Source organism: Bos indicus x Bos taurus, chromosome 14 (genome assembly GCF_003369695.1).
Source record: "Bos indicus x Bos taurus breed Angus x Brahman F1 hybrid chromosome 14, Bos_hybrid_MaternalHap_v2.0, whole genome shotgun sequence".
Classification (NCBI taxonomy): Eukaryota; Metazoa; Chordata; class Mammalia; order Artiodactyla; family Bovidae; genus Bos; species Bos indicus x Bos taurus.
In genome coordinates, this window is record NC_040089.1 from 22165760 (window position 1) to 22183773 (window position 18014).

At 42.6% G+C, this 18014-nt stretch overlaps 1 protein-coding gene across 3 annotated transcripts in view; it reads right to left on the bottom strand.

Annotated features, from left to right (window-relative positions):
* Nucleotides 1-221: 221 nt before the first annotated feature.
* Nucleotides 222-18014, bottom strand: part of ATP6V1H (ATPase H+ transporting V1 subunit H) — a 47414-nt gene continuing 29621 nt past the window's right edge. For all 3 annotated transcript variants that reach the window (XM_027560981.1, XM_027560978.1, XM_027560979.1), the window contains 3 exons: nt 17448-17549; nt 15724-15837; nt 222-688 (listed from right to left, as the gene is read on the bottom strand). In XM_027560981.1, the coding sequence (XP_027416782.1) occupies nt 628-688; nt 15724-15837; nt 17448-17549 (277 nt within the window). In that variant the 3' untranslated portion in view covers nt 222-627. The remainder of the gene's footprint in view (nt 689-15723; nt 15838-17447; nt 17550-18014) is intronic.

The following is an 18014-nucleotide window of genomic DNA, read 5'->3' on the forward strand; positions in this document are numbered from 1 at the left end:
AGAAAATAGACTTGAAGTATGAAAATCCAAGAGTAAATAAGAAATCAGTGAAAATAACCTATAGCTAAAATTCCTCACTGTGCTTCATAAGCAAGTCTTTTAGATGACAGCATCATGTTAAGAGTTCATTTAACATTTTAAGGTTTTCTCAATATTAGCAGAAGATTGCTGCAATGTGCATGTGTGGATGGGCGGGTGGATGGATGGAAGACAAAAATCCGTATGAATTCAAAACATTTATTTACCATTCACTACTCTGCCAATACAATTCTCCCAATTCAGTTGGGACAAAAGGTACTTTTGTTACAATTCAAGTCAGGAACAAGGAAAGAAAAAAATGTATTTGGAGTGAGAATGTTTTAATAACCCTATATTCATTCCAGAGGACAATAAATAAAGAAATTATGAGCAGTATATGTAACAGTACTATTTTCCTTAGATACAGAAAGCACCTACTTTAAGACAAATTAATGGGAAATCAGCATTGGGAAAAGCTACACAACAGAAGAAAATGACACATAAATGAGGAATGGTTTGAGCTTGACCGCAGTTACTGAGACCCACTCCAGGTCTTCTATCCCAGGTGAGGGGACGGCTGGAGATCCAAGGGAAGCCCTGAGAGCTCATTCAGCTCCGGGCGGCTGCAGTCTGCGGCTGTTCAGACTGGAGTTGTTTACCAAGATATTCCCTGAAACACAGAAGGAAACAGCAAGGGAGGTTAGAAGTGAAATCAGTAAAGAGTCCTTTTCAAAAGTGAAGCACAATATACACTGTCGTCTCTAGTCACTTTAACATCTAAAAACTGAGCCCCAGAAAACTGATCTTCAGTTCAGATCAGATCAGTCGCTCAGTCGTGTCCGACTCTTCGCGACCTCATGAATCACAGCACGCCAGGCCTCCCTGTTCATCTTGCCTAAATTCAAAAGTACCAGTACTGCATGAATTTTAAACAGCCCATTTACCATGTACAGACCAGGCGTGACACACGTAAACGAGTAATTCTGCACCCGACCACAAGTGACGTCTGCCTTCCTGTAAAGTCTTGTCTGCTGCTCTCTTTTGCAACCTAACAAATTCAAAACCAACCTACGTACAAGTCCAAGTCAGTGGACCAACAGACACATGAGAAGCTTCCTGACATTAGGAAATACAAGTTGTCTATCCCTAGAGATTGACACAAGCACATGTGAAAACAGCCACTGGAAGTAGCCTCCAGGATCCGACAGTTCGGAGCTGCTTGTTACTGAGTGCTCACTCCATCTACACTGGTGGAGTCTGAAACCTTCCCCAAGATGGTACTGCTGAACCCACAGGACAATCACAGGAGCCGAAAAGTGATCCTCTTTTATAGAGGGAGCAAACTGTGGCTTAGAGAGGTGGTCTCCCAATGTTTCAGGTGACGTTCTCTCCTCTAGAAAATCAACTGGACAAGCACCCAACCAGTGTATGTGCTGTGCGAAGTTGCTCGGTTGTATCCGACTCTGCAACCCCATGGACTGTAGCCCACCAGGCTCCTCTGTCCATGGGATTCTCCAAGCAAGAATACTGGAGTGGGTTGCCATGCCCTCCACCAGGGGATCTTCCCAGCCCCTGCAGGGATCGAACCCACATCTCTTAGGTCTCCTGCGCTAGCAGGAAAGTTCTTTACCACTAGCACCACCTCGGAAACCCACAGTCTGTGTATACTCAGCTCTGAACTGCAGGTGGCTACCACTGTGATTCCAGGACAGAAAACCTTTCCCTATCTTCTCACAAAGGACTTGCCTAAACTATTGTTTCTGAAGTACCCAACAAGGACAAGAAAAAGGTTTTTTAAGAACATTTACAAGATTCCTCCTATAAAGAGGAAAATCTGAGTTTTGGACTAGAGATCAGGTTCACACTCCAGCTGATCACTTGGTGGAGAGCGGGCTCTCAGTGTTCACTGGGGAGCTGGCTGAGGGATGGGTGTGAAGGCTGCTCAGTGGGCGCAGGGGTCAGCATTTCCAGCCCTCAGCCGCCGCTCCACCTCCCCTGGTCTTAGCACCTCCATTAAGCAGCCTTTGGGGGCCCCCAGGATCCACAGGCCAAGGTGACCTGCTGTCCTGCACAGCACAGAACCCAGGATGGGGTGAGTCTTGGCCCCTGCACTGTCCACCCTCTATCATCACAGCCTCAGCTCAAAACCATCCCTGCTTGAAGATGCCTGTGAAACAACACAGAACCCAGACAGGAAGAGCATGAGCTCCAGGAACTAGCACAAGTGAGGGGACAGAACTCCACAGGGCTCGGAGCCAGCTGTGGTTTAAACACGCGAGCCTGACTGAACTTCCTGCAGCGTGACAATGGCTTATGGGTTTATCTTTTTAATCCCAGGAGGAATGTTCTTACCGCTGACTCACTCTAGGTTTCATACGAAGCATATAATCTATTACTGTATTAATGAGAATAACCACCCTAACACAGTCAATAGGGATCTTTTCTTCAACCAACAGCTAAGTTTTAATTTATGCAAAGGTCAAAACAGAAGCCTACAAATGTTATTAGAAAATAAAAGAGTTTATGGTCACAGTCAATGCCAGCACCCTGGGGAAGATTCCAACCAGGGAGCATTTGTGGCTGCATAGGTCTGTGAGGTTTAGGCAGAACGGGGCTGGGGAGTACAATGCTTACTGTAGAATCCCCAGACCTCAGGTACACAGTCTGCCCTCCATACCCGCAGCATCCTGTCTGCAGATTCAACCAGCAATAGCAGGAGAACACTCCTCCCAGACGATCCACGGACACGGAGGATCGTCTGTGAAGGGCTTGAGTCTGTGAAGGATTTGAGGCCACGCTAGGTCCTGGAACAAACACCGTCTAGTACTGAATGGAGGCACAAGAGCCTGCCCTACACGTCGGGAACCCGGTCGACAGAGCTCTGGAGAAACATCGACTCCCTGGGCTCGGCCTGGAAAGCGTGGTGATCTGCTGTCCTGACACCCAGTGTGGTCAATTCTAACACTCCTGTGCATCACCCAAGCTACCTGCAAGTCCTGTGTGCGGGCACATGGAAGTCCTGACACCAGGGGCCTGCGCCTGGGAACACACAGAGGTTACCTCACCCGCAGTCAGTTACAGGCCACCGTGGAGACCTGAGCATGGGTGTGCCCGCATGTTCTCCTCTCTGCTGTACCTGGGAGCGGGTGTCTCATCTCCACCTACAGGGGAGGGAAAGCTGTGGCCACCTGCTCAGGGCAGAGTGGGCAGGTGAACTGCCAGGGCACAGGCCCATTCCTCTCTCTACTGAGAGGCTGCCTGGTCTCCAATAAAAGAGGGTGCAGAGAGCAGACACTGTTCCATCTTTACAGTAGATGATAATAACAACAATAATAATGAGTAAGTAAAAGTCGCTCAGTCATGTCCAACTCTTTGCAACCCCATGGACTAGACAGTCCCTGGAATTCTCCCAGCCAGAATACTGGAGTGACTGGTGGTGGTGTTTTAGTTGCTAAGTTGTGTCTGACTCTTGGACTCTTGCAACCCCATTGCCTGCCAGGCTCCTCTGTCCATGGGACTCTGTAGGAAAGAATACTGAGTAGGTTGCCATCTCCTTCTCCAGGGGATCTCCCGACCCAAGGATGGAACCCAGGTCTCCTGCATTGCAGGCAGATTCTGTACCAACTGAGCTACGAGGGAGGAGATCTTCCCAAACCAGGGATTGAACCCAGGTCTCCCACATCGTAGGCAGATTCTTTACCAGCTGAGCCACAAGGTGTTGGGGGCCGGCGGAAGGCACTCCGCCCGTGGCAAAGGTCATGAGGAAGGAGGCTCGGCATACGCAAAGGCGGGCTCGAGCCTCAGGAGTCCCCCTGGAAATCCTCGAGCATCTACCCCCATAACCAGAGCCTGCCTGCTTTACTACTTTGTGCTCCCACCTACACCTCTGACTTTACGGGGGACTGTCCCCCACCACCTCTTTCAGAAAAGGAGTTAACCTAGAGCTCCAGTTAATAAAAACTCCTGGGCGTGACAGGAGTGTTTTAACCTACAAACTCCTCTGAAGGTTCTCTAGCCTGCCTGACAGGCTTGTCCGGCCACATGTGATTGCTCACAGCCTCCCAACCGTGAGAGGCATGAGATGCTTTAAACCTTCTAAAAACAGGTTCCTTAGAAAAGTTAGAAAACCATTAGTATAAGTATAGTGGGCTGATTAGAAACTGTGTTGGTGAAGGGTTTTTCATTTGTTGAGCCAATGTTTGTTGCTAAGTCTCCACATCCCCTGCCCTTACACACGTTAATGAATATATAGAAGAAATAAGTATTAACCTTTGATATTAATCATGTTAGACCTTAGGCTAAGTAAATTCTTTCCTTAACTAAAACCCACTACACCCTCACCCTATAGGAATGTAACTTTATTTGGGTGGCGTCTGTTTTAAGAATAATCACCCCTGGAGAAATAAGTGTCCTGGTTGACTGACCGCTGTCACAAGGATCATAAATTGTCAGCAGGCCCCTTGGCCAGAAGATGATGCAACACCCCTAAGACCTCTGTATACATTTGTATGAAGCACCTGACTTTGATAAAAGTCAGGACTGCTGACCCCATGTGACTTTTGCATAACATCTCAGTTATAAAAGTAGACCATGGAAAATAAAGAATTGGGATCAGTTTCTCAAAATACTGGTCTCCCCATGTCTCTCTCTCTCTCTCACTCTGGCTGAGTCTCCATCTGGAGCACAGAACCCACCAAGCTTACTAATTTTGCCTGGGCTTCTAAGATCCGACCGGGGAGGCCTCAGTGTCTCCTCTCCTTCGGGAGAACGGAAGGATGCCTGTGGCCTACGTTAAGTGGTGCAAGCTTCTTGTCTTGAAGTTTTATTGGTCTCCCGCATAAACCAAGCTACTCAGCTTCTTTTCTCCACTGAATTTTCCTACTGAGCTATCCTCATTCTATTACTCTTTACATCTTTAATTAATATGTAATTGAAGCTATTGTATCCTGATCCTCGCCGACGCCGTCCCCACTTCGAATACCCTGGATCAGCCGGGGCTGGAACCCGGCAACAAGGGAAGCCCAAGAATACTGAAGTGGGTAGCCTATACCTTCTCCAGTGGATCTTCCTGACCCAGGAATCAAACCTGGGTCTCCTGCACTACCGGTGGATTCTTCACCGGCTGAGCTACCATGCCTCTGGGTTAAGGCTACGTTACTGTCAGGCAAGAGGAAAAGTGACTACAGACTTCACTTCAGGGGATGAAAACACACCTCTAACAGGACTTCACAGAGCTATCTAAATGAGTTATCTGAGTACCGAGTTAGTCTCTGTACATATGAAGATTAATACACCAATTCAACTCACAGTTCACTCAAAGGGCATCTGATTTGTACCAGCAATCCATGGGAGCTGGACATTTAACTGTTAACTTCTACAGCCCAAAAAGCAAAATTTGAGGTGTGTGATGCTTCCTTCTCTAACGTCATCCATAACTTTGTAGGGAAACAAAATTTGCCACCCCACAGAATGTCTCTTCAACATGAGGATTATTTTATGTTATTTTTAAGAAACAGACAGTTCATGAAGTCTTTCACCTGCCCCTTACCTGTCTACCGACCTCAGAGGAAGTGCCTGGCCCAGAAGACCACTATCCTGGGAGATCTACAAAGAGCACAGGCCGGGTGTGGGGAGCCGGATGGGGCCTGGAGAACAGAGTCCTCTGTGTCCCACCATCCCAGCAGGTCCCCGCAAACATCTGTTCTCCAAACACCCGCTTGTCTGTCTCCGTGTGAACTGCCTCCTGCCTGCTGAAGTCCCCAGTGACACCCCCTTCTCCTCCTCTCAGATGCCACGGAAGCCTCCTAGGACAGGCCCCTGTGCACATGTGATTAAATCAGAGTTTCTCCTGTTAATCTTCTCATGTCAAATTCTTAGACCAGCTAGAAGAACCTAGAAAGCCAGAGGGCAATTTTTTTCTTTTTCCAAAATCTTAACATCTCTTGAGATGTCAGCACTTCTGAAAACTGAAAAAAATGGGGAGTGTGAAGACATATTTCCCTTTCAAAAAATCTAGGTAACGGATTCATGTTGATATATGGCAAAACCAATACAATATTGTAAAGTTAAAAAAAAATAAAATTAAAAAAAAAAAGAAAAATAAAAGGGAAACCTACAACAAAAAAATAAATAAAATAAAATAGGTAAGCCTAAAAAAATCCAGGTAAGAAAACAGCCCACACAAGATATCATGTTGAATGCTGAGAGAGCTCATATGTGGTTAAGAAACACCAATTTCATTCTCTTGTCAGGGGTATAAAAGATCTACATCTCAGCATCCACGATCCTGACAAACAGCTTCCCAGATGCTGTGAGCACCCCCCAGACAGCTGAAATCTGAAAGAGGGTCTGAGGGTGATGCCAGCCCCAGGGCACCGGGAAGTACTGACCTGGCCTTACTTACACTAACTCCAAGAACAACACGAGGCCTCCACTGTATTATGATTAAGGGCCAAACCCTCACTGTACTTCAGTTCAGTTCAGTCGCTCAGTTGTGTCCGACTCTTTGCGACCCCATGAATTGCAGCACGCCAGGCCTCCCTGTCCATCACAAACTCCCGGAGTTCACTGAGACTCACATCCATCGAGTCAGTGATGCCATCCAGCCATCTCATCCTCTTGCGTCCCCTTCTCCTCCCGCCCTCAATCCCTCCTAGCATCAGAGTCTTTTCCAGTGAGTCAGCTCTTCACTGTACTTAGGGTTGTTTAAATATTCAAACACTTTTATTCATTCTTTAAAACTGTAGTTGAAGACACTGACTATATAATTTTTTTTAATTTATTCATTTTTAATTGAAGGGTAACTGCTTTACAGTATTGCATTGGTTTCTACCAAACATCAGCATGTATCAGCCATAGGTATACCTATGACTATATGATTTAAAACCATGGTAACTTCAGCTATGGATCAGTGCCAGGGGAGAGAGTGAACTGTCTCCTGACAAACATATTAATCTGAGAAAACTATGGTCTCAATTGTTTTCCTTTTTGCCTTGGCTTCCAAGAAAGTCAGTAGAAAATGTACTTTTACTATCATTTTTGAACTATTTTCTCTAATCTTCATTTTAGTATTTACATTTTCATAACTAAAATGATAATGGACCTAGAATTCTCCATCCCACATCTTTCCATGAGTTTATCATAATGACTAAAACTACAACTGAGTCATAATTATATTTCTCTTAATCTTTACCAATTCTGTTTTGGAAAACAATTAGGTATAAATCATAAAGGAAATATTCTTTTCTGAATGTATAAAAACAATTCATTTTGAAAATATAGACTTTATACCTGTTTCCAGTACAGACTTCTACTTAGTAAAGAGAAAAAATAAATTTCAAATATGTTATATATAGTTCTGTTTTCTTTCATGCAAATTCACTACAGTTTACTCAGCTGGAGTTATTCATCCAGCTTTTATGATGATTTTAAGTATTATACACAAAGCAAATTATGTTTTATGAGCCATGTAAAAAATCATAGTGCTCTCCCTCATCTGTATCTAATTGACAGGAACACATTTAAACTGCAAACTTGAGTGTGTGTGTGTGTGTGTGTGTGTGTCAGTCGCTCAGTCGTGTCCAACTCTTTGTGATTCCATGGACTGTAGCCCAGCAGGCTGCTCTGTCCATGGGACTTTCCAGGCAAGAATACTGGAGTGGGTTACCATTTCCTTCTCCAGAGGATCTTCCCAATCCAGGGATCAAACCTGGGTCTCCTGCACTGCAGGCAGATTCTTTACCATCTGAGCCAGCCGGGAAGCCCAGGGAAACTGTTTTCACAGCACTTTGAAGTCCCAGCCTGGGAAAAGCTGCGACCAAGGTCACCTGTGCCGTCTCCAACATCTGCCTCTTCCAGAGCCCAGCACTGCCTGCTGGACGCGCATCCTCATCTCTACTCTTCCAGTAACGTCCACAGAAGCTACAGCAGAGCCCATTTTTCAGATGAGGAGCTGGAGTTTAGCACATTAAATGATATGTTGTAATGTGAAGCTGTTTAGCAGCATGTAGGGTATGTAAACCCAAGTCTGTCTGATTTTAAACCTCAGAGTCTTCATCCCTAAATAGCACTGCTTCATGGAACATTATTCCAGCTCCTGGTGGCTGAAGACATGTTATTGTGTAGATGTGAGAATAAACAGTTTAAGAACATCACAGCATGAGTCCTCAACCTATTTCCCAAATATATTTTCATCACCACTAGCTATTTCATTTTCTAATAGCATTTAAATTCAAAGACTAAACAAATTAGCAGTATCCCTGAAGAGGTGACCCACAGAATTAAAAAAAAAAAATCAGTGATTCTAAAAGTAGACTCTATTTACATGAATTCTGGTCCTAAGAAACAAAAACATAAGTTTTAAAAGCAGTTGTATTACAGTCTATTATGAAAGCAACTTGGGAAAAATTCACAATAACAAAGATATCTTTCCCACAGGAATTCAAGCAATCAAACCTTCACAAACTAGCTATAAAATCTAAATATCATTAGCTAAATCCAGAGTTTCTTCAACTCCAGCTTATGTTCAGAAGAGTCCAGTCCCTCCTCCCCATCACCTCTACCTTCTGTTATCCACAGAGCAGCAGTCTTAGGCACTTTATCGTTTTTCTCACACACGGTTATGATGTGCCATGCGCTGGGCCACTCAAAGCATTAGGTCTGGCAGCAAATGCACCTTTTTCTTTTTTTAGAAATGTTTTTTTGGAGCAGTTTTAGGTTCACAAAAAAATAGAGAGGAAGACACAGAGATTTCCCAGATATACCTAGTCCCCACACACTTGGAGCCTCCCCAACCATGAACACCCCACATCAGAGAGTATATTTGTTACCAAGCATGAACCGACACTGACACATCTTAATCACCCAGAGTCTTAGCTCACCTAGCTCACATTTGTACACCATCCAGAGTGAGCCACCAGGTGTGCTACGACTCTGGGTGATTAAGATGTGTCACTGTTGGTTCAGGCTTGGTAACAAATGCTTGGACAAATGTGTAACGACACACGTCCATCATGATAATTTCACACAGTATTTTCAATGTCCTAAAATTCCTCCGTGCTCTGCCTGTTCATCCTTTCCCTGATTCTCACAATTGATCTTTTCACTGTCTCCACAGTTCCGCTTTCTCTAGATGCCGTATATTGGAATTATACAGTATGTAGCCTTTTCAGATTGGCTTCTTTCAGTTGTTTAGTTGCTAAGTCATGTCCAACTCTTACAGCCCCAGGGACTGTAGCCTGCCAGGCTCCTCTGTCCACGGGATTCTCCCACTCCAAGAATACTGGAGTGGGTTGCCATTTCTTTCTCCAGGGGATCTTCGCAACACAGGGATTGAACCTGGGTCTCCTGCATTGCAGGTGGACTCTTTACCACTGAGCCACCTGGGAAGCCCTCTTTCACTTAAATCATAGGCCTTTGGAGTTTCTCAGTGCCTCTCCATGACTTGATAGCTCATTCCTTCTCAACACTCAATAATGGTCCACTGTCTGGACATATCACAGTCTGCTTATCCATTTACTCAAGGAAAGACATCTTGGTGGCTTCCAAAATGTCTGCTACAAACATCCATGTGCTGGGTTTTTGTGAGGATGTGAGTTTTCAAACCCTGTGGGTTAATATCAAGGCACACAACTTCTGGATCACAGGTTAAGAATATGTTCAGTTTTGTATGAAAATACCAACTGCCTTCCAAAGCAGCTGCACCATGTAGCATCCCCACCAGCAACGAATGAGGATTCCTGCTGCTCCACACCCTCACCAGCATTTGGTGCTGCCACTGTTCCAGATTTCAGCCAATCTAATAGGTGTGTGGTGTTATTTAGCTTTTGTTTTAATCTGCATTCCCCTGATGACATAAAATGTGGAGCATCTTTTCTTAATCTTACCATTAGTATATCTTCTTTGGTGAGGTGTCTGCTAAAGTCTTTGGCTCACTTTGTACTCAAGTTGTTTTCTTATTGTTGAGTTTCCAAAGTTCTTTGCAGGGAATTCCCAGTGGTTCAGTGTTTAGGACTTTGCGCTTTCACTGCCAGGGGCCCAAATTCAATCCCTGGTGGAGGAACTAAGATCCCACAAGCTGCATGGCATGGACAAACAAAAAATAAGTTCTCTGTATTTCAGATAAGTCCTTTATCAAATATGCCTTTTGCAAACATTTTCTTCCAGTCTGTGGTTTTATTCTCTTGACACTGTCTTTCACAGAGTAGAACTTTTTAATTTTAGTGAAGTTCAACTTCTCAATTATTTCTTTCCTGAATCAGGCCTTTGGTGGTGTATCTAAAAAGACATCACCATGTCCAAGGTCACCTGGATTGTCTACATTATCTTCTACAGTTTTTATGTTCACTCCATGATCCATGTTGAGTTAGCTTTTGTAAAGGTTGTAAGGTCGGTGTCTAGGTCCTTTTTTTTTTTGGCATGTGGATGTGCAGTTGTTCCAGCGCAATCTGTTGAAAAGACTACTTTTATTTCACTGCATTGCCTTCAACTCCTCTGGCAGAGATCAGCTGATTATATTTAAGGGGCCTTATTTCTGGGCTTTCTATTCTGTTCCATTGATCTGTTTGTCTACTCTTTCACCAATACCATACTATCTTGATTACTGCAGTCTCATAGTAAGTCTTCAAGTCAAATTCTGCCTGTCCCTTGCTGGTACATAGGAAAGTGATTAACTTTTGTGTATTAACCTTATTTCCTGCAGCTTTGCTATAATTGCTTATTAGTTTCAGGAAGACTCTTTTTTTGTCAAGCCTCTAGAATTTTCTAAATGGATGATCATGTCATCTAGGAGCAAAGACTGTTTCATGTCTTCCTTTTCAATCTGGATACCATTTATTTTTTCTTATCTTAATGCTTTGGCTAGAACTTCCAGTACAAAGAAGTTGTGAGAGGAGACCTCTATGTTTTGTACCTGATCTTTGTGGGAAAGATTCCAGTTTCTCAGCAATAAGTATGACGTTAGCTGAAGGGTTTTTAAAAAAAATAGATATTCTTTATCATACTGAGAAAGAACTCTATTCCTAGTTTATTGAAAGTTTTTATTATGAACAGGTGTTTTATTTTGTCAGATGCTTTTTCTGCATCTATAGTTATAATCCAGGAGTTGGTGCAAACTCCAGGAATTGGTGATGGACAGGGAAGCCTGGCGTGCTGCAGTCCATGGGGTCACAAAGAGTTGGATACAACTGAGCAACTGAACTGAACTGATGGTTAAAATCATGTGATTTTTCTTCTTCTTTTTGTTGATGTGATGGATTATATTAACTGATGCTCAAATGCCTAACCAGCCTTGCATATCTGGAATAAATTTTACTTGGTTTTGGTGTATGATTCTTTTTATATGTTGTTGGATTCAGTGTGTTAATATTTCATTGAGGATTTTTGTATCTATGTTCATAAGAGATTCTTGTTTATGGTTTTCTCATAATGTCTTTGTCTGATTTTGGTATTAGGCGATGCTGGCCTCACAAAATGAGTTAGGAAGTATTCCCTCTGCTTCTCACCTCTTAAAAAGATTGCAAAGAATTGATCTAACATTTCTTCCTTAAATATTTGGTAGAATTCAATGGTGAACCCAAGTAGGCCTGGTGTTTTCTGTAGACAGCTGTGTCCAGTCTACTAATAAGTCCATCGAAGGCATTCTTCACTTCTGATACAGGATTTTTGACCTCTAACATTTCTTTTTGGTCCTTTCTTAGGATTTCTATCTCTCTGCTTAACTTGTTCATCTGTTCTTGCATGCTGTCTACTTTATCCATTAGAGTCCTAAGTATGTTAGTCATGGTTGTTTAAAGTTTCTAGCCTGATCTCCCAACATTCTCGCCATGGCTTGTTCTGATGTCTTTTTTTCCTTTTTGGTATGCTTTGTAATATTTTCTTAATAGTTGGATTTGGTGTGCTGGGTAAAAGAAACTGTTACAAATAAATTTGAAGTAACATGGTGGTGAGGCAGGGTGAAAGAAGTTTTTTGGAGTCCTATGATCTGGTCTCAGTCTTCACTGAACCTGGACCCTGAGATTGTGACCTTCACAAGTGTCCCTTGGGGTTTTTCTACCCTTCTGGGTAAGAAAGGATGGTCAGAGTCTGCTGGAACTGGTCATTTCCCTTTCCTAGGTCAGTCAGACTCTCATGACACCCCAGCAGGCAGGTTAATGAATCTCCACTGAGTACAGCCTTGGTTAAGAACAAGAGCTCTGGGCTGTTTCAGAATGGTTCCTCTCCCCTTTCTGACAAAAGGCCATGGGAGTTCTTAAATATTTACTGTGGGACACTGGTCTGGCTTCTGAAGAGAACTCTCACTGTACTGGCCCACTCCCCAACCCCCCGTCTAGATCCCCTAAACTTGTGCATACTGCACCTCCTGCGATTCACCAGCCATAGTCCAGCCTCCTCCAGGCGCTGGTCCCTCACTGTCCCCTGGTCTGAGTCCTGCTCCTCTGAGCAACGACTCTGCATTCACGTGCCTCTTTAGTCTCGGCTGCAAAGTGTATCCTGTCCTCTCCTGTGGGTTCAACAAGGGTTGCTTGATTTTTCAGTCTGTTCAGCTGTTTACTTGTTCAGATGGAGTGGAGACTTCAAGCTCCATACCTGTAGAACCAGAACCAGAAGTCCCTCCTTTTCACTTTAAATGCTGGTTCCGGATCAAGTAGTTATAACCAAAAGCAATCAGTACAATGCAGAACACGCCTGTAAATGACCACAGCACATACAAATCTAGTTATGCAACATGGCATATGCCGTTACAAGCACTCTTAAGAAGACAGAATGGGAGCAAAGTCCACACTCAGGGCTTATTATAGACTCCTTTTACTTGAATTATATTTAGAATGTAATAAATAGTCTTACCTGAGAATTCCTCCACTAAAAATGTCATAAGAATAATGTGGAAAATTCCAGGCAGCCCAAGACAGACCACAATTTTCTAAATTAATTTTGGAAAATGTTAAATTTGGAAATGTCATGTTATGGGGAACACATGTAAACCCGTGGCTGATTCATGTCAATGTATGACAAAATCACTACAATACTGTAAAGTAATTTGCCTCCAATTAAAATGAATAAATTTATTTTAAAAAAATAAAAAAATAAAATCACTTGGAATGTTATAGTAACATGATTATTAAGGCTAAAAAATTAAAACTTACTAAGGGGTTTTTCCCTTCAATTCTGTTCATAAGTAACTCTTTTAATCACTGTATTTATGGCTATGTACTTAGAGAATAACTAAAATACCCCCGTCAGATGTAAAGATTGAAGAATAAAAGCAGTATCACCCACACCCTTGGCTTTGTGAGGTCTCTCTGTTATATTATTTACCTACACATAAAAGAACTAGAGAGTCTAACACTCTTATTATTCTGCTTGAAAACAGGTTGAAAAAGAATCTAGAAACAAAGAGAAAGTTCTACACAAGATCCTCTACCTACAAAATTCAGTGTTTCTTTCCTGAAGTCCTGAGCTGTCCATATGCACATATGGCTGCTTCTGAATTAGAGGCTGATTACATTTAAAATCATTCTGTAGGAGAGAAACGATGACATTGTATGATGTTAGATTATAACACAGAAGCTGAGGGTCTATACAAAAGTTCTCTAGACTAAGTTGTCATTGCTTGTATCTATTTTGCCAAATTCATGAATATAAAAATCCAGTCTTGTTCAAAAGAACGAGGGACATACCAGGAACTGCATGTGGGGATGGGAAGGCCAGAGCCTGCACATCCACTCAGCAGGGCCATGGGTGGGACTGGCCCTTTCAAGGCTCCCTGAACTACAGGGACCCCGGTGTATGCCTACTGTCCCCTCCTTCCATTCTGGCCCCCACATCCCACCCACATCAGTTGGGGCTACATGTAACCCATTATTCCATACACACAGGTGTCCAGTGGAGGGGGCAATGCTGGCTACTCTATGTCCTCCAAGTCACAGAAATAATCCAGAAATCAGTCATAAACTCCTGACAAAGAAGTGAGCAATATTTTCACATGATACTGTAAAGCTCTACATTCCATGTTCCATAAACCAGAGGTAAATCCATCTCTGCATCACCAAGAAAAGTGAACTGAACCCCTCAGAGCAGAATCCGAATTGAGAACCAGAGACAATCCAGGTCCATGATTTCCTAAGTTTCTAGTTTATACTCAAAATGTAATTTTAGACTTAAAACCAAAAAACCATTCTCCACAGTAAAAAAGAAATGCTAACTTTACTAAATCTACAATTATGATTTAGTCTGATCAACAGAAAGCTTGGGAATAATGAAACACCAAAAACCTAAAAATGATTTATGGTAGAAAAGTCAAACAGTAAACCAGGAGAGCGCTGGAACTCTGGAAACCGGGCCTCAGAGCAAAGCAATAACAGAGAAAACATGCTCGATACCGTCAGGAAACACTGCTGCTGCTGCCACTCACACAGACTCGTATTCTACTTTTACCCATAGCTGTGTTTTAATTAGTTTCAATATTTCTGTTACTGTGTTGTACTAAAATACACCATTTCTAAAAATTTGTTTTAATTAAACCAAGACAAACTAAATGCTCAGAGGAAATCAAATCAATTATGTTTTCAGGTTTTATTTGGTGTGAAACATCTTCTAAAAACCAGTACCATGGTTTAGTTAAAAAGCCTCTATTTTAGGAAAGTAGAGCAGTAGGCTTTACCAGCTTGGTTACCTGCATAAAGATACTGGCTCAAAATCCTTTTACATTTGGAAATAATGCTGCCAAAGGTTTTCCTTTCCTTTCCTTTCCTTTCCTTTCCTTTCCTTCCAAATGACATTCTATTTGGTCTCACACCAATTTGACGTTGAATAACTTGCTACTACTGGAGCAGTTTACATCCTCTGGCACAAAGTGCCATAGAAACGTGTCTGTCACAACAAACGCTACAGTCTGATCAACTGTGGATTCTAATCCACAGTTAGAATTCTTTCTAACTGGATTCTAATCTTCATATGAAAATTCTTTTAATAAAGTACAGGAAAGCTTCTCCACTAAAGAGGATTTATCATAATTAAAACACTAAAGCTAAAATATTTTGGCATGTAACTAGAGAAAAGGGAGAGAAAGGATATTCTCTAATTGGCTAGTCAATAATAAAGAGCAAATAAACCAGTTACTGGCCATAAAAAAATTTACTTTTCCTTTTGTAATCCTACATCAAAAAATTTACTGTGAAACTAAATCAAATTCCTAAATTCAAGACAAAGTTTTCAAATTTTAAATGTTTCATCTTTAATGCATGATCATTTGAACAATAAAATTCTCGACCAAAAAATTTTCTCCACTGCCAAAGGGAACACTCTAGTGTTCTATGCCATACTCAGCTTTTTTTTCACATCATAAATGCAATTTAAAAAATGAAAACGCTGAACAATAAACTTTTCAAGAGAAATAATAACTATTTAAATGGAATTATTATTAACAAGACAAGAATTATACTTCAGCAACCCTACTGAACCTGACAAAGGATGAGACGGTTGGATGGCATCACCAACTCAACAGACATAGACTGAACAACAAACTACTTTGCACATGCGTTTTTTGAGAACATTAATGCAGTTGTTTTCTAAACTATCACAACACTGCTCTGAATGGCTAAAATCTACTTCTAGGTATTAATCTAAATCACTGCTCTTAAAAACCAGCGCTCACGAGAGCGTTTCCTTAAGAACATGTGGATGGGGCCGGGGGCCGGGGGCACCTACCAGTTGTGCACCATGAGCTTCTGTACAGCCAGGAGGGCGTTGTAGCGCACCTGCTGGTCCTCGTGGTGCATGTGGTTCATCACCAGCTGCTTCCCACCCAGCTGTTCGATGACCCTGCAGGACAGAAGCCACGCAGTGAACACGCGGCAGTTGACTTTCCAATGCCTGCTGTTAGTCACAGACAGCCCCAGCCCTCAGCCGCCCAGGAGTCTCACAAAGAGAAGTTACCGTACTGGTAAGTAAACAACACACATCTTTTTAAAACACCATTTCTCCCAAATCACAGATTTGAAGCATTCGTACATTCTCTCTTGAACTCCTAATAATAAATCCAATTGTTATCCTCATTTCCTAGTCTGGGCAAATATGATCAATCTGGACTGCTAGGGTAATCTAGATTATAGTGCTCCAGGCAGTTCAGTATTAAGTTCTTTATTACCAGCATTTGTGGCTTGCTTAAAAATTAGTATACTGCATACCACCTAACAGCTGAAATAATATCAGATCAATAATAAGCCCAGCGGCTGCCATTCTGGGAGCCAGATACAGGCTCAGAAGCAGGCGGCAGGGAACACGAGGTTAAAAAACACCTCATAGAAGCCATGTTAATTTCCTGAGAAAGACTCGATTTGTTAAGATATCTGCCCTTTCCTGCAATGATGGAGTATGCCATTACGACCTGCTGGGCAGTAAAAGAGATGAGAGATTCCTCTTGACAAAAGCACCATGAGGACTGACAATCACACCGCTGTTGCTGCCCCCCTGCAACACCCTGAAAAATTCAGTTACTACAGACACAAAAGCGAAACATAAACAGTTACTGCATCACAAATGGAAGAAAGGACCCTTTTGTCTGCCAGGGCAGGGCCCTGCAAAGAGCCAGTGGGTGTCTAAAATGCAGCCCAGCAGTGTGGGTGCCTGGTGGCCAACACCACCACACAGTCAATGGCTGGGACCCCTTAGTGTGGCAAGGCTGGCGGTGGTACAAGACAACCTAGAGGGAAGCACACGGGTTGGGGTGACAGAGAGGCTTCACCTGGAGACCTTCTTGTATGTTATTTTTAGAACATCTTTTTTTTTTAATGTACTGTATTGAGGAAAAAAAAATGTGTAGTATAATTATATCCAGTTTTTATGAGTGCTTGTCCCATGCCAGGTACTATGGATTAAAACACCACCTTACCTAACACACCAGCTCAGTCCTTTATCAACTACATTATAGTAGCTCAGTCGCCCAATCTAGCAAATTCTTTACTGCCACTGAGGACAAGGAACCCCCATTTGTGGTGCTGATGTGGGGACTGAAGGATAGGAAGCTGATGTGATTATTTTCCCCAAAAAAGAGCTTCTTCCATCACATTCATTCATCCTACTCAGTTCAATAACAATTCAATATTATAACAAATAACAGTAATAATCGAAAAATCACCAGTACTCATGAAATGGCTTTTAAATTACAGCATACAAACCAAAGAAAATCCTGAACGTGAATTTTCTAGTGAGATCTCTATTGGCTAAGGCACAGTTGTGTTCCACACATGTGCTTCTATTCTTATACCACCCATTTTTAATTAGGTTTAAAATTGATCCCCAGCGTTATGGTCACCTTGATACCACTTACGCCATCATCTCCCAGCTGAATGACTCTACTCTACAGGAGTGTATGAGTTAGGACCCTTGCTGACCATCTCAGGACACCTGAGGTAACCAGGTTCCTCCCTTACCGCTTGCCTCGTGGGTAATGGCGCACATACTCCCCAACGTCATGGGCGGCAACAGCTAGGACTTGGGGATCGTCAGACACCTCCAGAAGTTTGGTCAAAATTCTGAAATAAATTTAATTCAAAGAGAGACTGATTTCTAATCCTTTTCTAGAGCACAAGAGAACACAGGTATAATGCTGATATTTTCTCAAAAATGTACATTTACAAATATAACCGTATTTTCTACAAGTTTCACATTACACACAGTACACTGCACATGCTTTATTGAACATAAGTCAGCAGCCTTCAGACCTTTTAAACGCACATAACAGGTCACTTTCAGATTCATAATGTCCACTGCCCACAAGTCCCACAATATCACGAGGAGACTGGGAGGGAAAACTGCAGGTGGCACACGAGGAGATCTCAGGGCAGGGAAACACTTCCGTGTGACACAGAACATGTTTAGAATGCTTACAGAATTCCTACAAAATGGGGAAACAAACCAACAACAACAACAAGACCTGAACGGGCATTTCTCCTGGGAAAAAGATAACCCAAATGGCCAATAAGCACATGAAAAGGTAT